Raw genomic sequence first — 23,423 nt, forward strand, 5'->3', positions numbered from 1 at the left:
TCGGCAAGGGCTAAATAGAGTTGTGATTACCTCTGAGTTTGCATTTCCTTATCTGTAAAATGGCAGTATTAGTAGGGCTGTGGGGAGGCTTATGTGAAATAATTTTGTAAAATGCTTAGAATAAATCATGTTGAAGGTACTTAATACATCCTCTTATAGAGTGAGGAGCATCTGTTATCTTTTCCTAGCCTTGACTGATTCATACACACATTCATAACTCATTTACTGAACACCTACTACATGATTTATTCTAAATACTTGCCAAAATTATTTCATGTAAGCCTCGTCAAAGCCCTAATAACACTGCCATTTATAGATGAAAACAGGGAAACTCAGATAATCACAAACCCATTTAGCCCTTGCTGGCATCTTCCCATATTCTCTGCTCTAACATGGTCAGTATTGATTAAATGTCCATATTCTTTTCTAAAAAAATACTTTTATTTGTGGCCTAGGCCCTATTCCCTTTAGCACACCGGAGACTATTACAATAACAATTCCTTTCTCTCCTACATCATCTCCTGCATCATCATCATCTCTCCTGCATCATATGTCTTCTTCAGTGAATAATTCCCATCACTGTTAAAAAAATAATTCTTGGCTTGTCACAAGCCAGGAACACTGTGTACCACTAGAGGCTGGAAGAGGCAAGGAAGGGGCTTCTCTTCTAGCCTCCCAAGGGATCATAGTCCTGCTGACACCTTGATTTCAGACTTCTGGGCTCCAGAACTGTGAGAAAATAAATGTCTATTGCTTTAACCCACCAGGTTTGTGGTACTTTGTTACAGCAGCCCTAAAAAAATTCACACACCTTCCCCATTACTTCCTATGGATAAAGTCTAACTCCTTGGTTTAGCACAGAAAGTATTATTTACTTGACTTTATCCTTGCCTGTATCTCTGGCTTTTTCTTGTGCCACATTCACTGCTCTCATCATTCTGAATCTGTCTTCCTGCATGCTGATCCTTCTGCCTGAAATGCCATTCCTGCCTTTGCGTTAACTCTCGGTCATTCATCTACGCTCAATTCAGGTGTTATTTCCTCTAGCTCCACCCTGCCTAACACAGTAGCCACCGGTCACACATGACTGTTGAGCACTTGAAATGTGGCTTGTGAGATGGACAAACTGAATTTTTCATTGCTGTAAATTTAAAAAACTGAAGCACAGGGGATTTTTAAAAAAATATTGATTGCATATTTTTTAAAAAATATTGATTTCAGTTTTGGGATTACACAAAATATTATTAAAATTAATTTCTTTTTTTTTTATTACCTTTCTTAACCTATTAGAAGATTCAAAGTCACTTATATGGTGATCTGTTTTCTGTCAGACAGCACTGTGTTTAGGGCTCTTCATTCCTACAGCATTCCGTACCCATGCACCACATTTATACAAAGTTATAGTCTATGTATCAGCTCCTCCATTAGGAAGTCTTAGATGGTGGGTCTGTAACTCATCTTTGTACCCTCATGGCTAGCCCAGTGCTTTGTAGAGAGGAAGTACTCAAGAGAGCTTGGCAGAAAAAGTATAGGTGAGATGCCCTTCTCCAGCACTTCCTTGGCATGCCTCTAATAAAGCAGCCTTCCCCTGCATGGTCGTTGTTGGCTTGGTGGTCTGCCGGAGTCCCGCTCCAGCTGGTCCAGGGGTCCCCAAGGGATGAACGGCGTCGGCGAAAGGAAAAGAGACAGAGTTCTTTTTTTGATGGCCTAAAGACCATACTCTTTATTGCTTTAGTCTCTATTTATATAGCATATGATCTTCTACGTAATGATTCTTACAATATTTTTCCATTTAGATCAACATCCCCTGATTCTAAGATGTGTTAAAAGTTTTTTCCTAGTCTATTGTCACATTTTGGTTACATGTTTACCCCGAAACCTATTTTTATTTTACTAAAACATAATCTATAAATTATATTATTCCATCTGTTTATTTTGTACAGCCTGCTACTACAGTGAGTATAGCGTCTTGCTTCAATGACTAAAAACTATAGTGATGGCCAAGGGCAAAGTTTTTCATAGTACAGCCATTGTCAGTGGTGGCTTGTTTACCATCTACCCACATACCACAAGACTATTTCTGGCAAGGGGAAATCTTTTGCAGTTTACCTAGATACTATTTACAATACAATTTATATATATCTTTTCTGTTTGTGCTTAGATTTTGAGGGGAAAAGGCAATTGGCTTAGTTTCTGTAACTTTCCCTGATACATGACCCAAGTTTTCCAGTCATCAATAACAATTTCCTCATGAGGCCAGGTCACAACAGGCTTAGGGCTTGTTTTCCAAATGATCATGGCCTTATTCCCTGGCTGAATGTTAGGGACCCACCAGTCAGAGGCCTCAGTAGGTTTAATCATTTTTGGAATGTTTCTTTGGGGCAAGGGATCATTTTTCTTTTTATTGAACTCTCATGATCTCATCATGGAAGCCCCTACAACTCCAGCCATCAAAGAATGAAACAGAGTTAGCCACAACAAAAGCATAGAAACAGGAAGGAGCGAAGGTTCCGATCCTGGAGAGAAACCGCTTTGCAGTCTCTTCTTGATTGGTGCCGTGACTTTGTCATCCGGCAATAGATCCAGAACGGCTCCCAACAGTGGTCTGCCAGGTGAGGTTGGGCTATAAGGAGGGCAGTGGGCGGCCTTCTCTGACTTTGCATCCCTGTTGTCTTGGGACCCAGTGTGTGCTCAGTACCAGTCTGGATGATGTGAATTTCGGATGGATGAGTAGTGGCTGAATATCTTTCCTTTCCTCTGGCTGCAGTCCACCTGGCTGAAATGTAAGCTGCCTGTGTTTCCTGCTGGCCTCCGGTGATGAGGAGCACCCGTTCAGTAATGGCTGTCTCCCCACTGATTCTCTTGCGCTCGCTTTTGCCCTTTGCACTTCTGCTCCCTCGTGGATTCTGAAGCCATGCACGGTGCTCTGGGAAGAGCCCTGCTGGTGCTCCCCAGCCCTGCAGTCTGCTCCCTTGGGCTGAGTAGGTGGTGAGGGTGGAAGCTGTGTGTTGAGGAAGGAGTCTTCTCAGCTGAGTCGGCCAAAGCCAGCCACCCGTGCCTTAGTTTAATGCCCCTGCCAGGATGTTGTACCTTAAACCTAACGAGATTATCTTGATTTATGAGTCAACTCAGCACTTAAGAGTGAAGATTGGCATCCATTCAGCAAATGTTGATCGGTGTGGCCATGGTCCAGGAACTCTCAAGGCACTGGGAGGGCGTGGGGGTCGCCAGCTGAATGAGCCACTGTCCTTGTCCGCAGGTTGTCTGAAGTTACTAGAGGAGACAGGTCAGTGAGTCAGTGTGGCCGCTGCTGTGACAGAAGCACAGGGCACTGGGAAACCTGTGGGCAGGACACTCATTCAGGTCTAACTGAGTATCGGAGTCAAGGGGTCACCCGAGTTTGCAACTGGATCCTGTCTCTTACTAGCAGTGTAATTTTTGTTTGTTTTAGGCCATGCTGTGTGGCCTATGGAATCCTAGTTCCCTGATTAGGGATTGAACTTAGGTCTTTGACAGTAAAAGCGCTGAGTCCTAACCACAGAACTGCCAGGGAATTCCCTAGCTGTGTAATGTTTAAAACATTTTTGAAATCTTAGTTTTCTTATCCACAGTAACCAGTAATGTAATTCTCATCTGTAAGGGTGTATTGAGCATTACATGAGATGATTTGTACAAAATGTTTACTATAGTGACCGCCCGGTGTTCAATACACTCTCATTGCATTATCATTATTTTCTTAGGTGGGCCACGCCTGTGATCCCTGCCTCCTGAGATGATGCCCTCATGTCCTTTCGCAGCTAGCATATATTAACAACCAAGGCCTTGTTGTTCACAATAACAGTGCCAGGGCCTCAATGACATCCAACACCATCCCTTTTTTGCAGCCACATTGGTTGACTTGCTTTTCCTAAGTTGTCTTATAAAATTACATCAAGCATCATTGCTTCCATGACTTCCCTGTTTGGAATTTTCTTCTCCATCCACTTAAATCCTGTGTGCCTCTGAGTTTGCCTGAGGAAATCTCTCCGCCACTGCTGTGGTCCAAGGCAGCCTCTCTCTCCTGGGAGCCCCTGCGTTAGCACAGGGACTATGCTGCTTCCACAACCTTGCAGCCTCTTTATCACAATTTCTCTAATCCTGTGAGGGGACTTTGCTTTATACATGTTCCCTATTCCTATCATGCTTTGCAAAGACCAGGCAGTGAATACATAGTTGTTGCTTGAGTGAGAACCCTAGACACCTTCTGCCCTGTTTTGCCCGGTGTGAGCTGGGAATAGTCGTGGCTGCAAGTGTAACTCCACCAACAGTGGAGTAACCCAAAGGACACTTGTTACCAAAGAAGAAAGCTGGAGGGAGGCAGTCCTGGTGTTCGTTCCTTAGCTCGATGATGTCAGTGTGTGGCTATCATATTTCTCATGCTTACTGGATCTTTCCTGTAGTTCCTGAAACTTTTTATGTATGTAGTGTGTCCAGAGGAGAAGGCAGGAGGGTACCTGCATATGTGTGTGTCACACTCACACCCACAAGGGGTTGGGGAGAGAGCCAAAGACAGACACATATACACACAGAGAGGGGTTGGGGAAGAGGTGGAGAGAGAGTGGGAAGGAGGACTCATTGAAGGATATTCTTTTTTTCTTTCTGGGAGAGGAAAAAAGCTATCTCAGAAATTCCCTTATGTCTGTTGGCAACAGTGGGATCCATGGAGCCCTTAGCTGCAAGAGAGGCTGTAAATACAAGCTCCTGGCCTTTGCAGTTTCTGTGGTTCTGTCGTGGGGGAAGCAAGGGGTGCTGGCAGTGGCTGTTAGTAGCTAAATGATTGTGTCTCCCATGTGTTCTTAAGCATGGAGGTGACATCAGTTAATACTGCTGACATCATGACCCCTTGGGGAAAAGCTCCTGGGAAGAAGTATCTGGCAGGAGAAACAGGTGAGCTTCTGGGAGTAGAACATGCAGCCAACTTCATTCTTTTACAGGAAGCCTTGGAAGCATTAAGATTAAATGAAATAAGATACCACTGAGGTTAGGGAATGCAAGATTTGAGGAGAGGGGCTGGTTCTGGGGAGAATAGGTGAAGGAACAGGATTGGTCTGAGTTTGGGAGCCTGGATCATGTTCAGAATCATTCAAAGCAAGGTGTCAAAGCAAGATTTTGGAGTGGGAGATATCAGCAGATTGGGGGTGGTGGGTGAAAATGGTCCCTTGACTTTTACTTTTGTTTTCACAAAAACAGACCCTGAGACAAGGATGTGGGTACAAATAGCTTCTTCGAGGGTTGACAGCAGGAAGAGTGGGAAAGAAGTGAGAGGGGCAGTTCAGTTCAGTCGCTCAGTCGTGTCCCACTCTTTGCGACCCCATGAATCGCAGCATGCCAGGCCTCTCTGTCCATCACCAACTCCCAGAGTCTACCCAAACCCATGTCCATCAAGTCAGTGATGCCATCCAACCATCTCATCCTCTGTCATCCCCTTCTCCTCCTGCCCCCAATCCTTCCCAGCATTAGGGTCTTTTCCAGTGAGTCAACTCTTCTCATCAGGTGGCCAAAGTATTGGAGTTTCAGCTTCAACATCAGACCTTCCAATGAACACCCAGGATTGATCTCTTTTAGGATAGATTGATTGGATCTCCTTGCAGTCCAAGGGACTCTCAAGAGTCTTCTCCAACACCACAGTTCAAAAGCATCGATTCTTCGGCGCTCAGTTTTCTTCACCGTCCAACTCTCACATCCATGCATGATCACTGGAAAAACCATAGCCTTGACTAGATGGACTTTTGTTGGCAAAGTAATGTCTCTGCTTTTAAATATGGTATCTAGGTTGGCCATAACCTTCCTTCCAAGGAGTAAGCATCTTTTAATTTCATGGCTGTAATCACCATCAGCAGTGATTTTGGAGCCCCAAAAAATAAAGTCTGACACTGTTTCCACTGTTTCCCCAACTAGTTGCCATGAAGTGATGGGACCAGATGCCATGATCTTAGTTTTCTGAAGGTTGAGCTTTGAGCCAACTTTTTCACTCTCCTCTCTCACTTTCATCAAGAGGCTCTTTAGTTCTTCTTCACTTTCTGCCATAAGGGCGGTGTCATCTGCATATCTGAGGTTCTTGATATTTCTCCCGGCAATCTTGATTCCAGCTTGTGTTTCTTCCAGCCCAGCATTTCTCATGATGTACTCTGCATAGAAGTTAAATAAGCAGGGTGACAATATACAGCCTTGACGTACTCCTTTTCCTATTTGGAACCAGTCTGTTGTTCCATGTCCAGTTCTAACTGTTGCTTCCTGACCTGCAGAGGAGAAAGCTAATAAAGAGGGTATTCCCATAGGTATATTCACTATGGGCAATTGAAATCCAATCCTACTATGGACCCTCCAAGAGTTTGTGTAGAACAGGACCCAGAATGGTTTCATCAATGAAATGAGGGAACTGAAATATTTATCCACCAATTTCTTGCTCTCATTGGTGGGAGCCAGTTCTGCAGGCATTGTCTCCTTGGCGCTTTTGGCCTGTCTTGTCATGTGGGGCAGAGCATGCCTCTGTAGCCAGGGAATTCCTTCTGGCAGCCAGTCACAGGATGTCATTGGCAAGTATGAGAATTGATCTCAAGTGGGGTCTGAGAGGGACTGAGATAATATGGGTCGGGTACCAACAGCTTCTGCTATAGGTAGCCTCCTACTCGAAGGAGGAAGAACAGACCTGCGGGCTCCAGGAGAGTTTTGCTGATCCAGGAGGACATCGGAGAGGAGGTGTCATAGCCTCTCTGTTGCAGGCACAGAATAAACATTTTGGCGCCCCCTGCGGGTGGAGGGAGGTACAGCCAGCTCCCGTCTCCTGAAAGACATTCTGAGCGGACGGTGCTGTCTAGAGACAGGTGTCAGTTCAGTGCAGTCGCTCAGTCATGTCCGACTCTTTGCGACCCCATGGACTGCAGCACGCCTGGCCTCCCTGTCCATCACCAACTCCCGGAGTTTACTCAAACTCATGTCCATTGAGAGACAGGTGTGGGTACTTGTGGAACAGCTGGGTGAACTTGGAATGGAACTAGAGTTGCAAAATTCTCCTTGAAGGTTAGACATCCATAACTTTGTCTTAAGAATGGTGCAGGGCACTTTCACATTGCTGGCTTGCCTATAGCGCAAGCTGTAGTGAACCTAGCAAGCCCAGAATACTGCTGAGGACATGATTTATGAGGTCAGAGTGGGCAAAAACCCAGAGCTGGGTCAGCCTCCTATGGCATTAACTGGTGTGAAACGGTAAGAGCAGGGATCAGACATTATTCTCAGACCTGAAACTTAAAACACCCATTTTAAGTCAGTTTCTGCCAGGATTAAAGCTGAAATGGAAGGAAAAGCCTAATAATCTATCTATCTATTCATTTTCCAATAAATGTTTACCCTCCATTTTTATGGAAACAGTGGGTCTCTGCTGCTTATGATGAGAGAGAAAAACCAAAAATAGATATGTGGATTCATCCTCTACTTAAATAGTTGGTCAAGGGATATTTTGATTGCTTTACCTTAAAATACTCGGACACATTTTCAACCAGAGGGATAAAAAGAATCAATTGATTTGGGTAAGGGGAATTATAAACTGAAAAGAATTTGCTTTATTCCCCCTTTCTCTACACCTAGGGATACTCGAGATTCGTTTGTTCTCTTATTGAATGCTTAGAAACTACTACTTCCATCCACTTCTCTGTTTTTAATCTCCACAGGTCTCAAGACTGTATTTTGTGCAGTCTTTTAGGTTGATATTTCTTGACTTTTTTTCAGAGTAGTCTTGATTTCAAGGATTCTGCCTTGTTTTTTTTTTTTTTTTTTTTTTATAAATTTATTTATTTTACTTGGGGGCTAATTACTTTACAATAGTTTTTGCCATACATTGACAAGAATCAGCCATGGGTTTACATGTGTTCCCCTTCCCGAACCCCCCACCCACCTCCCTCCCCCTCCCATCCCTCTGGATCATCCCACTGCCCCGGCCCCGAGCCCTTGTCACATGCATCGAACATGGAATGGTGCTCTGTTTCACATATGACAATACACATGTCTCAATGCCATTCTCCCAGAACGTCCCACCCTCACCTTCTCCCTCAGAGTCCATAAAATTGTTCCATGCATCTGTGTCTCTCATTCTGTCCCGCATATAGGGTTATCGTTACCATCTTTCAAATTCCATATATATGCATTAGTATACTGTATTGTTGTTTTTCTTTCTGGCTTACTTCACTCTGTATAATGGGCTCCAGTTTCATCCATCTCAGTAGAACCGGTTCAAATGTATTTTTTTTAATGGCTGAGTAATATTCCATTGTGTATATGTACCACAGCTTCCTTATCCATTCGTCTGCTGATGGACATCTAGGTTGCTTCCATGTCCTGGCTATTGTAAACAGTGCTGCGATGAACATTGGGGTACACGCGTCTCTTTCAATTCTGGTTTCCTCGGTGTATATGCCCAGCAGTGGGATTGCTGGGTCATATGGCAGTTCTATTCCCAGTTTTTTAAGGAATCTCCACACTGTTCTCCATAGTGGCTGTACTAGTTTGCATTCCCACCAACAGTGTAAGAGGGTTCCCTTTTCTCCACACCCTCTCCAGCATTTATTGCTTGTAGACTTTTGGATAGCAGCCATTCTGACTGGTGTGAAATGATACCTCATTGTGGTTTTGATTTGCATTTCTCTAATAATGAGTGATGTTGAGCATCTTTTCATGTGTTTGTTAGCCATCTGTATGTCTTCTTTGGAGAAATGTCTGTTTAGTTCTTTGGCCCATTTTTTGATTGGGTCATTTATTTTTCGGGAATTCAGCTGCAGAAGTTGCTTGTATATTTTTGAGATTAATTGTTTGTCTGTTGCTTCATTTGCTATTATTTTCTCCCATTCTGAAGGCTGTCTTTTCACCTTGTTTATAGTTTCCTTTGTTGTGCAAAAGCTTTTAATTTTAATTAGGTCCCATTTGTTTATTTTTGCTTTTATTTCCAATATTCTGGGAGGTGGGTCATGGAGGATCCTGCTGTGATTTATGTCGGAGAGTGTTTTGCCTATGTTTTCCTCTAGGAGTTTTATTGTTTCTGGTCTTACGTTTAGATCTTTAATCCATTTTGAGTTTATTTTTGTGTACGGTGTTAGGAAGTGTTCTAGTTTCATTCTTTTACAAGTGGTTGACCAGTTTTCCCAGCACCACTTGTTAAAGAGGTTGTCTTTTCTCCATTGTATATTCTTGCCTCCTTTGTCGAAGATAAGGTGTCCATATGTGCGTGGGTTTATCTCTGGGCTTTCTATTTTGTTCCATTGATCTATATTTCTATCTTTGTGCCAGTACCATACTGTCTTGATGACTGTGGCTTTGTAGTAGAGACTGAAGTCAGGCAGGTTGATTCCTCCAGTTCCATTCTTCTTCCTCAAGATTGCTTTGGCTATTCGAGGTTTCTTATATTTCCATACAAATTGTGAGATGATTTGTTCTAGTTCTGTGAAAAACTGCCTTGTTGTTTCCATATATTCAGTGCTCTCAGTGTCTCAGAAATGCCAATGTATTTTGGCATTTAAACTACGTCTCTCAGAGAGCATAATTCCCAGAAGTGGAAAAAGTCCATTAGACTTTGTGTCCTGAATGTTGGTTTGTAAAATAAGGTCATCGTAGTCTTATTCCACTATTCTTTCAGGTCAGGTCTTAACCCCTGCAAGTTGTCACTACTTCTCCCCGAGCAAGTACAACCCAAGCAGGCCTCATCACTGAAGGACCTTGTTACATGGAATAAGACATATGTTAAAATGTATTTCTTTCACGCTCTTTTAAGATACTTCTTTCTGGAAATCAGCACACCCTATGGAGTCTCCACTGAAGGAGAATATGGGACATGAACCTCAGTCCCATGGAGCCAATCAGTCTCCTGATTGGATGGGAGGAGGAAGCTGAGTTAGGAACAACATACCATTCAACTTTTGTGTTACTTTCTGTGGTCCTCGAAGACGGGACAATTATTCTTATTAACTGAATGGTTAGGGGAAAAAAGTACTTTGTTATGACGGCTATGGTCCTGTGACTTTCACTGTACCGGTTGAAATATCTTGTATTAACTGACTCTCTCCCTGACAAGACTCCAAGTTTCATGAAGGCAGTGCCAAGCTTGGTTGGTTCACGGTCCTCCTACATGTCAGTATCGGTGCTGGTTCATGGTTGGCGCTCAATACAGATGCAACAGGCATGCATGAATGTGTTCTTAGAGGATTAGTTCTTCCAGAAGTGCTCTCTCTGGGTATAACTGTTGGGTGGTACTTAGTAGACCCTTGGATTTTATTGGTTTTTGCTGTTTTTGAAGGACTGCCGTCAGATGGTGGCTGATAAAAACAGAAGTTTTGGTCACAGTTAACGTGCTGCCTTGATTTTCTTTTAAAATTTCCTATACCAGTAATCAAGGTAAATGTTTACTTGTGGGCTGAAATTGGTGATCTAAAAGAATAGTAAGTAAATTAGCTTATCAATTAGGATCCTCAGATTTCTATAGCCATTCGAAACAATGGTGTGTTTGGCTTTTTTTTCTTACCAGTTAGTGTCCTGAATGCTTGTTTACAAACAGTAATGTACATGTGGGTTCCACATTTATTTTGCTTTGGTCTGTCTCATCTAAGTCTTTAAAGATAGGACTGATAATGACTCCATTTCCACTCAGATGGCTCATAGAATGCTGAAATGATCTAAAACTAACCATCCAGAAGATTCAGCATTTTATGAAGATGACTGTACTAACAATAGCTATTTTATTGAGAGATAAATATGTGCTGATACCATTATAAACTTTAACACGTAATAACAAATTTAATCCTTGTACAACCTGTATTGCAGATGAGGAAAACGAGGCATGAGATGTTTAACTTGCCCAAGGTCACATAGAGAGGTAGTAGGTAGAGGAGTAGAGATTCAGGTGCTACAGAAATCTAAGCATGTGGTATGAATGAGAAGAATGGATTGTGTTACATTTCCAGGTAAGGGAACCAGAGGTTTGGAGTTGGGGAGTTATCGTCATTTAAAAAAAATTTACTTGTTGTAAGATGCGGGAAAGGAGTACATCAAGGCTGTATATTGTCACCCTGCTTATTTAACTTCTATGCAGAGAACATCATGCAAAATGCCAGGCTGGATGAAGCACAAGCTGGAATCAAGATGGCTGGGAGAAATATCAATAACCTCAGATAGGCAGATGACACCACCCTTATGGCAGAAAGTTTAGAACTAAGCCTCTTGATGAAAGTGAAAGAGGAGAGTGAAAAAGTTGGCTTAAAACTCAACATTCAGAAAACTAAGATCATGGCATCTGGTCCCATCATTTCATGGCTAATAGATGGGGAAACAGTGGAAACAGTGTCAGACTTTATTTTTGGGGGCTCCAAAATCACTGCAGATGGTGACTGCAGCCATGAAATTAAAAGATGATTACTCCTTGAAAGAAAAGCTATGATCAACCTGGATGGCATATTAAAAAGCAGAGACATTATTTTGCCAACAAAGGTCTATCTAGTCTAAGCTAAGATTTTTCCAGTAGTCATATATAGATGTGAGAGTTAGTCCAACTAACTAAAGAAAGCTGAGCACCAAAGAATTGATGCTTTTGAACTGTGGTGTTGGAGAAGACTCTTGAGGGTCCCTTGGACTGCAAGGAGATCCAACCAGTCAATCATAAAAGAAATCAGTCCTGAATATTCATTGGAAGGACTGGTGCTGAAGCTGAAACTCCAATACTTTGGCCACTTGATGCAAAGAATTGACTCATTGGAAAAGACCCTGATGCTGGGAAAGATTGAAGGAGGGAGAAGGGGACGACAGAGGATGAGATGGTAGGATGACATCACTGATAAGATGGACATGAGTTTGGGTAAACTCCGGGGGTTGATGATGGACAGGGAAGCCTCTCGTGCTGCAGTCCATGGGGTTGCAAAGAGTCAGACACGACTGAGCGACTGAACTGAACTGAGGATGCAAGATGCTACAAGTTAGCTCAACTTGAAGATGGTGGTTTATGGGATTTTTCATGATTTGTTTTTGAAGTTAGATTGATAATTAAAAACTGGTGGCCTTGGGAGAGAAAAGAGAAGAGAGTCACATCAAATTCAGCCCAGTGTGAATATGGTGAAAACCAGGAAGCAGTGGCAGTGATAGCTCCCTCATGTCCTTCTCCTCTCTGTATAGTTATTTTCTTCCTTCCAGGTTCCGTCACTTTTCTAAAGACGCTAGGTTGGAGTCCAGCTTATCTAATAAGGGCAGGAGGATTTGTTCACAAGCTCAGAGCCCTGGTTAGTGCCGCCTCAGTACTTACGCAGGAGTCGCACTCCCACCAGTGATGATGCGCGTGTGCTCAGTCACTCAGCTATGTCTGACCCTTTGCGACCCCGTGGACTGTACCTGCCGGGCTCCTCTGTCCATGGAATTTTCCAGGCGAGAATACTGGAGAGGGTTGCCATTTCCTACTCTAGGTGATCTTCCCCACCCAGGGATCAAACCTGCGTCTCCTGTGTCTCCTGCATTGGCAAGTGGATTCTTTACTACTGAGCCACCTAGGAAGCCCCATCAGTGATTGCTGCTGCTGCTGCTGCTAAGTCGCTTCAGTCGTGTCCGACTCTGTGCGACCCCATAGACGGCAGCCCACCAGGCTCCCCCGTCCCTGGGATTCTCCAGGCAAGAACACTGGAGTGGGTTGCCATTTCCTTCTCCAGTGCATGAAAGTGAAAAGTGAAAGTGAAGTCGCTCAGTTGTGTCTGACTCTTAGCGACCTCATGGACTGCAGCCTACAGGCTTCTCCATCCATTGGATTTTCCAGGCAAGAGTACTGGAGTGGGGTGCCATTGCCTTCTCCGATCAGTGACTGCACATGGTTTTTAATGTGCTCTCACTTCAGCTTTTTCCAAACTATGCCTTATAACATTCAGTTCAGTTCAGTCGCTCAGTCATGTCCGACTCTTTGCAACCCCATGGACTGCAGCACACCAGTCTTCCCTGTCCATCACCAACTCCCAGAACCTACTCAAACTCATGTCCATCGCATCGGTGATGCCATCCAACCATCTCATCTTCTGTCGTCCCCTTTTCCTCCAGCCTTCAATCTTTCTCAGCAATCACTAGTTTAAAGAAATGTGAATGGGTGTTTGGTTCAGAAAAGGGTTGCCTTGGTCAAATAAATTTGGAGAAATTGGGTCTAACAAAAGTAAATTCATTTTAGAACATAGTGTTTAGGGTTCCATAATATTTTGTGATGGTTCCTAAGGGATATAAAGTAGATAGAATTTCTCAAACTTATTAACAGCTTTTTTTTTTTTTCCCCATAGGGAAGCTTATTAGACAGTAGCCCATAGAACAGACACAGTTTTGGAGATGTTCTTCTTTCCACACTGAGGAAATAAATATATTTTTGGTAGATAAATCTTATCTAAACTATATATGTCGTATAAGAGAGAACTCAGATAACTCATAAGGCAATGTGATCTACTGCAAAGAGATGGAAATCCAGAAATTTTAGGAATTTATTTTATTTATGTCTCTAATTCTAATAAGGTGTTTAATAATGGGAATATTGACATTCTGTTTCTTAGTTTTTCTATTTAAAAATGATGAATGGAACAGAGAAATGGGAGGAGAGTGGGGAGGGAGAAGGGAGGGATAGGGAAAAGGTACTTGATGAAGACAAAAGGAAAAATCGTATCAGGCAGCTAATGATCACCATTGTCTCCAGTTTGTTCGTTCACTTGTTTGCTCATCCATGCACTCAGCAATTCTTTTGTGTGTGCTTGTTGTGTGCTGGAGTTTAACAGATGGATAAAACAAATAAATTTCCTGACCTCTTGGACCTCTTAATCTGGGGGCAAAAGTGAAAGTCACTCAGTCGTGTCCGACTCTTTGTAACCCCATGGACTATACAGTCCTTGGAATTCTCCAGGCCAGAATACTGGAGTGGGTAGCTGGTCTCTTCTCCAGGGGATCTTCCCAACCCAGGGATTTAACCCAGGTCTCCCACATTGCAGGCAGATTCTTTACTGTCTGAGCCACCAGGGAAGCCCCCAGGGAGTCTGGGGGTGGGGAAATAGAAAATAAAGAAGGAAACAAGGTAAGACATCAATGACGACAAGTGGTGAAAAATGAAAAGAATGAACTGGGAGCGGGGGGAAAATGATGTAGGATAACTGAATGGATTCTGGTGTTACAGGACGTGCGGAGGTGTTCTCCAGAGACCCAGATGGGAGCAGACTTCCCATTGGTCTCTGTGATCAGGGGAATTATTGATTTTTCCCATCCCCACATAAGCCTTCGTGGGACTTCTCATGCCTTTAAAACAATCCCACATTTCATTGCTGAATCATAAAGTGAAAATGAGAAAGCTATGATTATAATATGTTTCTGATAACTTCCTGCCCAGATGTGCCTTGAAATATTTCCAACTCCAGTAAATATTCTCCTGTAGTTGGAATAGAGAAAGGTCCCTGTGTTGGGTGCCAAGAAATTTGTATCTCAGCTCTGCTGCTAACACACGTGGAACAAGGTGGGCAATTCACTCAACCTTTCTTGGCTTTTTTTTTTTTTTTAATGAAGGAATAGGATATATCGTCCCAAGCATCTTCCAGCTCTTAAACATCCATCCTGGGTTCCTGAGGCCCTTAGTCTTACTTCACTCTTGTCTTCGGCATTTCCAACCCAGCGTGAATGCTGCATCTTACTCTCCTGACCCATCACTCGTGATTTAGCTCATCCCAGAGAGTTTGCAGCCTTCAGGGAAACCACCAACTGTCAGGCTTCTGGATCATACAAATAGAAACACTTAGAAAGTCACCCCCTTGCCCCTTGCCAGCCCCTTGATGTCTGTGAAAGGCTAATTTAATCCTGGAAAGTTTAGGGAACTTCAGAATTGGAGGTGCACACTTACTGCTGTAGGTTGGGCAGCTCAAGTTAATATCCAGACTAATTGAACACATGAATCAGAGGAAATGATGATTTGTTCCGAGCACGTGTGTGCTTAAAAAAAAAAAAAAAGGGAATGATGAAAAACTAACACAAGACAAATTGAGCTGTAGAAATTTTGTAAATGAAAATTTCTGCCCAGAAAAAGAGTAAGAAATGTATCAAGGAGCCTTGAAGATCCCTAGCGGAGCTTCTCATTTTTTTCTGACTGGGCTCTTTTTCTTTCCAAGTATCGTTCAGTATCATAAATAAAGTTGTCTCTGCTGGAAAGCTTCTGAAGGCGGAGAGAAAAGAAGAGCTGCCGGGTATACCCAGTCAGAGTGAGAAGGTGAGGCTCTCCTAGGAATTCTGTATTTTTAGACACGGGTGTGTGTGTATGTGTATGTGTGTATGTGTGTTAAACTCCTGTGTGAGCTGCTTTGCAGGTCTGTACACACCTGGAAGGGCATCTGAGGCCTCTGGCTCAGTTTTCCTGGTTTCCTGGTGAGTTATTGTCATTCTTTGTCTTTAATAGAGAAGGTGTGGTGGACGTGGAGATGCAGCCACATCCTCTTTCAAAGAGAGACTTGTCCCAGCGGTTGGGAGTGATATCTTCAGTATCCTTCAGCTGTCAGCACAGTGGTGCCTTGGCTGCAGAGGTAACCAAGGTCAAGTTCAGCCCCTCTACTCAGGGTGGCCCCTGTCCAGTGACTGTAGGACACAGGGTGTAATGTCCTGGCTCTCTCACCTCAAACTGGGACACCACTGCAGGTCCTTCTGGCTCTTCAGAACTCTGAGGGTCAGGAATGCATGTAGAGATAGACTTGTAGCACGACTTCCAGCTTCCAGCCTCGCTTTTTCACAGGTGATGATCTCACGGGCATTCCTTAATAAACATCTGCAGTCTCCAGCTTGGAGCCCCTCCCTGGGAAGACTGCCAGTGAACGTTTGTTGAATGAATGGATAAATGTAAGAATCATTTTGCCCAGTCCTAGTGCCATCACCTTGAGTGAAGGAGGAGGAGTCGCAGAGGATTAGCCTCTGACCCAATGTCTCTGGACACTGACTGCCTGGATTCTTACTTCTTCCAGGAATGATAAAATGTCAGAAACTGAAAGTGCAGACAAGATGAGGAAACTAGAGATGTGGAGTGACTTACTTAAGGTCTCTCAATCTCCTCAAGTCTATTGCCAGTTGGACCCCTGAGTTATTTCCTGTGTATCCCTCCTTGTCCTTTATTATCAGAGTCAGTAAGTGAAGGAAAGGGACTTGGTCATCAGATGGCTTTGCAGTTCCCTTTCAACCTTGAGATTCCACAATTCTTGTCAATCATTCATTCTTTGTCATTCATTCAACAAATATTTATTGGGACTCTAGGCACCACCTTAGGCACTGGGGATATTAATATATTGTTGAACGAAACACACACAATCCCTGGCCTCATGGAGCTAAGAGTTGGACATGACTGACCGGCTTCACTTTCCCTTTTCACTTTCATACATTGGAGAAGGAAATGGCAACCTGCTCCAGTGTTCTTGCCTGGAGAATCCCAGGGACAGGGGAGCCTGGTGTGTTGCTGTCTCTGGGATTGCACAGAGTCGGACACGACTGAATCGACTTAATAGCAGCAGCAGCAGCGTGGAGCTTACATTCTAATGGGGGGGAGGGGAGCATGGAGAGCATGCAACTCACGTCGGTTGGACAGTGGTACACGCTATGGAAGTCAATGATGTGTGCAGGGAGAATGGGGTTCTGGGAGAACAGGGGATTTTAATTCTATAACATTGGGTGTCTGCAAGCCTTAGATGGAAAATCTCAAGAAGGTGACCCAGATTCTGCCTTAGGCATATTCCAGACCCTGGAGGGGTAAAAATCCCACTTATCACACCTCCCTGCCTGCCTTGCATGACCTTTGCTGTTCCCCTGAAAGGTGATCACTGCTACCTGGGGGCCGATCCTGCTTGGCTGGGGCCGTCTCCAGAGCTGGAGATAACTGAGGATGAGCTATTGGTTTCTAGGGAAAACATCTCCATAGGCTAATCTGGTGTCAAGGTGATTTATACTTTTCACCAACAGATAAAAGTTCAAGAGTCCCAGGGAATCCAGTCACCTTAATGCCATTAAAGCTGTAAATACCCTTTAAAGACATAGACTGTTGGTATTAAAATATCAGTCAAGTGATCTATAAAGGCTGTGGAAATTTACCACTTCCCTTGAGAAGTGACTCTGCTCACAGTCTGCGAAGCCTCTGCGGCTGCAGCTCCCATTCAGTTTATCCACCCTCTCCCAGGGTTCTCTGTAGAACCTTTGCTCATCTTGAAGGCAGGGCAGCCCCCAAAGAAATCATCTCTTTGGAGGGGGAGGAGGACTTTGTCTATGGTACCTTCATTAATTTCTATTATTTGCTCCTGAATTCATTTTCTCTTATGAAGAAGCCATTACTGTGGTGTCAAGATCCATTTGTTTCAGCCATTTTCCTGGTTGTGTTAATTCTGTGTATTATTAGGATCAGTTGCTTCTAATAGTTTCACTGGGTCTTATGACTGGACATTTTCCAGGAAAAACTCACGAAAGCAACCACACGGGTCCATGTGACACAGCACACCAGCTCCTGGGCTTGTAACGTCTGTTGTTTTATGGCCTATAGATGGCCTAGTAATCCCAGATGATGGAAAACAATCTAGGACTATGCATCCTTCTAAGAGTAGAACTGCATCTTTTTCATTTTTAAAATCCTAGAGTCTAGACATGTGCTCAGGGTTTGTGATGAATCATTTAAAAATGAGCCCACCAGGCTCCTCTGTCCATGGAATTCTCCAGGCAAGAATACTGGAGTGGGTAGCCATTCCCTTCTCCAGGGAATCTTCCCGACCCAGGGATTGAACCCAGATCTCCTGAACTGCAAGAGGATTCGTTACAGCCTGAGCAACCAGGGAAGCCCCCCAGATAGTAAACACATGTGGAAATCTATTCATTTGGGGTTTAGGCATGTGTGGGAATCTGGGATCTGGAACTGGTGAGGGGGATTACGGGGGTGGAACCTGAGCACAGATGATAGAGTTCTATTTGCATGAGAAACATCCAGGGTGATAACTTATATTAAGGGGAGAAATACCTATGCATAATGGGGTTGACTCATTCATACGGTCGTGGTCATTTGTCCCTGTGGGGGTTGTGGTTGTGAGCAGAATGCGTTGCTGATCCTTTAGGTCTGCACTCAGCTCAGGCCCAAGGACTTGTAGCTGAGCTGGAGGGAGAGAGAGGAAAACCTGCAAGATGTTTCATTTGAACTTTCTCATTTTATGTTACACTCAACCACAGGGTCCTGGTGGCGCTGATTTTCCCGCTCTCCTGTGCCACAGACCCCTTCTCATTTGGACTGTTCCACAGTGTAAGTGATGCTGTCAGCTGAGAGACTACAGTACCTTAGGGGAGACAGAAACAGAGGTGGGTTGGCAGTGTGCCTGGAAAAAGCCATGTGGTCCTGATTGGGTTTGCAGGTCTACCTATAAATGAACCCACAAAAATGCTCATGGGGTTTGGAGGTCTTTGTCAGAGGCTGAGGTTCTTGCATGACTGGCCATCATCAAGGACAAGGATGGAAATTTTTATTGTTGCTATTAATGTAATGTCACTTAAAATCACCAGCTGTGGAAGTATGTGTATGTGTGTGTGTATTATTATTCAAATTCAAGGCTATGCAGTTGGCACTCCATATATCCTTGGGGGTTGGAGGCTGTCAGCTCCTCTGGTACTTACTTGAAATACAGCTGGGGCAGTATGTCTGGGTGGCTTTCCAGTTGGTTTCCCAGGAGGAAGAAAACAGCTCAGAACACTTGTTAGTCCAAAGGTTTGAATGCACTAGAGGCAAGATCATTAAGGATCTCCAGGCGAGCACAGAGAAGAGTAATCGAGAGAAGCCAAGTGAAAATGAATGTGGGAAGAGAGGGAAAGGAAGGGTCATAACTCAAAGACATTGGATGGGCCTTGTTTAGATGACAGAAGGACTGAGTCAATAACTAGAAAGGATGGGATGAGTTGTAACCAAAGGAAATATCACTTGGACATCTGTCAGGATGTCCAGAGTGAGTGATTTATTAAACTGGGAGCACAGAAAGTGAGCCATCTAACGTGTTAGGGATGAGAATTCTCCTGTTGGTCATCAGAAATCAGCGGACTGAGGGTCTGGTTAAGAAAACACCTTTGTTAGTCTCTGTTGCTTCAATTTGGCTCCCCTGGTGGCTCAGTGGCAAATGAATCTGCTTGTAATGCAGGAGACCTGGGTCCGATCCTTAGGTCAGGAAGATCCCCTGGAGAAGGGAATGGCTACCTAGTTGTGTATTCTTACCTGGAGAGTTCTGTGAACAGAAGAGTCTGGGGGGCTACAGTGCATGGGGTCACAAAGAGTCAGATACGTTGCTTCTATCACTGACAAAGTCAGAACAAGGCTGAGTTCTGGGAGGCAGAACTGATACCACGATGATGAGACCTGTGTCCTGCTCTGCAGTGCCATCCAGAGTTGTTCAAGTTAGAAGATTGATGGGAAATGGAACCAGATCGATGTTCTTAGGGCTTGGGGAGTGGTGGTCTGCATGGGGGCCTCTGCTAGGCTTCCCTTCTGCTCGCAAAGAGCAGCTTAGAGCTCAGGGGAGTGCGGCAGATTTCTGCTCACTCCTTCAACCCAAAGTTGTAGGTAGGCAGGAAAGAAATGCCATTTGCTGGAAATCAAAACTGCTTCTGGATGAGTGACAGTTCTATACTAGGATGATACCTTTCTCATATTGGACCGCTGACCTTGAGATTTCCCCCTTCAGTCCAAACTGACCCTGTGTTAGATAATAAAAATGAATCTGAGGGGAACTGAAAGATGCTTCTTGGTTAAAACAGCTGTCATGTACTCCCTCTGCATTGTCTGGATTCTAGCGAATAGGCTACTTCACTGCTGTCCTCTTTCCTTTGGGGTTATGCTGTGCGCATGGGGACCAGCCATCTTGAATCGCCCAAGACTGAGAGATTTCCCGGGCTGTGGCACATTCAGTGCTTACCAAGAGAGACCCTGGCAAACGGGCCATCACCCACATAGCACGGGGGAGCCTTATTGGCCACACCCTGTGCTAAGCGTTTTGTTTGCTGTTTTAGTCACTAAGTGGTGTCCAACTCTTTTGTGACCGTGTGGACTGTAGCCTGCCAGGCTCCTCTGTCCATGGGATTTCCCAGGCAAGAATACCGGAGTGGGTTGCCATTTCCTTCTCCAGGGGATCGTCCCAACTCAGGGGTTGAACCCATGTCTCCTGTATTGACAGGTGGATACTTTACCACTGAGCCACCAGGGAAGTTAAGCGTTTTACCTGATTTATTTCATGCATCTCCTCTCCTGCCAGACTCTGCATTTGTTTCCATTAGTAGCCAGGAAAAAAGAAGTTAGCTAACTCATCCAACAAAAGGTTAATGTCAGTTATCTTTGGGTCGTGAAATTTTGAGTGAACGTTGCTGTTTTTTTCTGTTCTCTCTCTATTGTTTGAATTTATTCAATGAGCACTCATTATGTAATAATAATAAAATACCCAATAAGCCTATTTTCCTTGTGGAAAAGTAAGTAATTTACCAAAGTCATGTGTTTAATGAGCTGAGTCTGGAACCCTGCTCTAATGAATTCCCAAGCCCTTGCTCTTTACATGGGCAAGACTGGCTTAGAGAAGCAACTTCTTTGTTATAAGGTCCCTCTGGTTCTTTAAGACATTTCCATGTTCATCCTCACTGACTTAGAACCATCCTAAGCTGACATCTCTGTCATGAAGAATGTTAGAATGACTTCATTGTTTAACAGCTCCTCAACTGGCCTGAGTAGTCTCTTTTTCAATGAGCAAATTTCTTTTCAGCTACAAGATGCCAGATATGAACATCTTATTCTTAGCATATTTAATTAGCACCCTGGGGCAAATGCTGATAAAGTTCTTCTGTTTCTCATGAATATGAGAGAGTATATGGGAACCCACTGCAGGGGCTCCTAAATTTCTCTGTTTTATCACCAGGGCTGTCCGTCCCCTGCTGTCTGGAGCATCTGTCGAGGTCCGGTTGCTGCCTCTGAGAGAAAGTGAAATGAGGAAGGTCAGCTGACTGGCCCTGCTGGTGAGGGAGAGGGGAGGCTTTGAGCCTAGCTAGGCTGACATTCTCAGATTCTTTAGTCAACAGTTGTCTTCTCAACAGTCCATGTCTGCCTTAAATGTAATTCCAAATTAATGGAACTCCTCTCCATTCTAAAGAAAATTCCTTTGCTGTTATCCCTTATTAGGGACTTCCCTGGTGGCTTGGACAGTAAACAGTCCACCTGCAATGCAGGAAAACTGGGTTTGATCCCTGGGTCAGGAAGATCCTCTGGAGAAGGGAATGGCTATCCACTTCAGGATTCTTGCCTGGAGAATTCCATGGACAGAGGAGCCTGGTGGGCTACAGGCTACAGTCCCTGGGGTTACAGAGGGTTGGACACCACTGAGCTCCTAACACGTCCCTTTATTAGCCTGAAACATTCAAGAGCACTGGAAATTTCCTTGCAATGACTCTTCCATTCTGTCTCATATTCATTCACGGTTTGGTGGGAGGCATTTGGTACAGTGACTGAGATTCTGGAATCAGACTGCCTATATTCAAACCGCAACTCTGTCCACCTGTGAGCTGTGTGACCTTGGGTAATTTACTTCATTCCTCTAGGTATAAATGATCTCATCTATAAAATGGGATAATAGGTCATACCTACCTCATAGGATTGTTGTGAAGATTTAATAGTGTATGTAAAGTGCCTGCTGCAGAATAGATTCTCAAAGCCTATATCAGCCAGGATTTAACCAGGGCAGGCAGAGGTCATGGGCAGGTTTGACCCCAGTGGCACAGGGTCAGGAAAAGAAGAACACAAATATGCTGGAACCTCACCAACATGGTCTGCAGCCATTGCCTCCAGAATTTCTTCCTTTGAGTAAGACTCAGTCCTGCTTTTAAATCCTTCCAACCGAAATAGGCAGGCTCACTCAAGGTACTCTCCTGCACTTAAAATCCAACTGGTTAGGAACTGTAATTACACCTGCAAAATCTCTTCTCATCCCTAGCAACTAGATTAATGTCTGATGGAATAATTGATGGCTGCAGCCCAGCCAACGTAGCACATTAAAAAGTCACCACCAACTGTTAGCTGTTATTGTCTGTATTAGTTTCCTATGGCTAATGTCACAAATGATCACAAACTTAGTGGCTTAAAACAACAAAAATTTATCCTTTTTTAGTACTGGAGATCAGAAATCTGAAACCTGTATTCACTGGGCAGAAATCAAAATGTCAGGAGGTCCATGCTCCCTCTAGAGTCTCTAGGGGAGAACCTGTCCCTTGCCTCTTTCAGTTTTTGGTGATTGCTGGCATTTCTTGATTTGTGGCCACGTCATTCAGTTTCTGCATCTGAGGTCATGTTTGCTTTCTTCTCCTCTGTGTGTCCTCTCTCTCTCTTTCTCTATCTATGTATATATATTCTCTATGTGTATATGTAAAGAATTGGCTTATGTGATTACAGAGGCTCAGTCCCACAGTCTGTCGCCTGCAAGTTGGAGACCCAGAAAAGCAGCCTTGTGGTGCCAGTCCAAGTCCAAAGGCTGGAGAACTAGGGGAGCTGGTGGTGTAAGTCCTGGTCTAAGTCCAAGAGCAGGAAAAGACCACTGTCCCTGCTCAATCAGTCAGACAAAGAGAGTGAATTCTCCCTTCCTCAACCTATTTGTTCTATTCAGGCCCACAGTGATTTTTTAAAAATTGGGGTGTAGTTGCTTTACAATGTTGTGTTAGTTTCTGCTGTACAATGAAAGGAATCAGCAATATGTATACATATATCCCCTTTCTCTTGAGCCTTCTTCCCACCTACCCTTCCCATCCCACCTCTCTAGGTGATCGCAGAGAACTGAGCTGAGCTCCCTGGGCTACACAGCAGCTTCCTACTAGTTATCTATTTTGCACATAGTATAAAATAGATAACTAGTATGTATATATATATATATATGTCATGGTATATATATGGTGTGTGTGTATATATATATATATATATGTCAACCCCAATCACCCAATTCATCCCACACCCTTCTTCTCTCCTCTCTGTCTACATATTCATTCTCTATGTCTGCACCTCTATTCCTGCCTTGTAAATAGGTTCATCTGTACCAATTTTCTAGATTCCACATATATGCATTAATGTATGATATTTGTTTTTCTCTTTCTGATTTACTTCACTCTGTTTGAGACCCTTGGTTCCTTAATAAACTAAAAATAGAACTACCATATGATCAGCAATCCCACTACTTGGCATATACCCTGAGAAGACTATAATTCAGAAAGGCACATGCACCCTAATGTTCACTGCAGCACTTTTTACAATAGCCAGAACATGGGAGAAACCTAGATATCCTCAGTCATTTTTGACTGGATGGATGATGCTCACCCACAGGAGAGCTTTGCTCAGGCCACTGATTCAATAC

At 43.8% G+C, this 23,423-nt stretch overlaps 1 protein-coding gene across 7 annotated transcripts in view; it reads left to right on the forward strand.

Moving 5' to 3' along the window:
• LOC145527162 (uncharacterized) overlaps positions 1 to 23,423 on the forward strand; it is a 544,757-nt gene that overhangs the window by 54,628 nt on the left and 466,706 nt on the right. For 2 of the 7 annotated variants that reach the window (XR_014069546.1, XM_081544697.1), the window contains one exon: positions 20,952 to 21,027. The exons of the other annotated variants lie outside the window; for them this stretch is intronic. Coding sequence is in view for 1 of the 2 variants with exons in the window: in XM_081544697.1 (XP_081400823.1) it covers positions 20,952 to 21,027 (76 nt within the window). In the remaining variant the exon portion in view is untranslated. The remainder of the gene's footprint in view (positions 1 to 20,951; positions 21,028 to 23,423) is intronic. 7 annotated transcript variants of the gene reach the window in all.

The sequence above is a fragment of the Giraffa tippelskirchi genome, chromosome 11, assembly GCF_054371585.1.
Source record: "Giraffa tippelskirchi isolate mGirTip1 chromosome 11, T2T-mGirTip1v1.2.pri, whole genome shotgun sequence".
Classification (NCBI taxonomy): domain Eukaryota; kingdom Metazoa; phylum Chordata; class Mammalia; order Artiodactyla; family Giraffidae; genus Giraffa; species Giraffa tippelskirchi.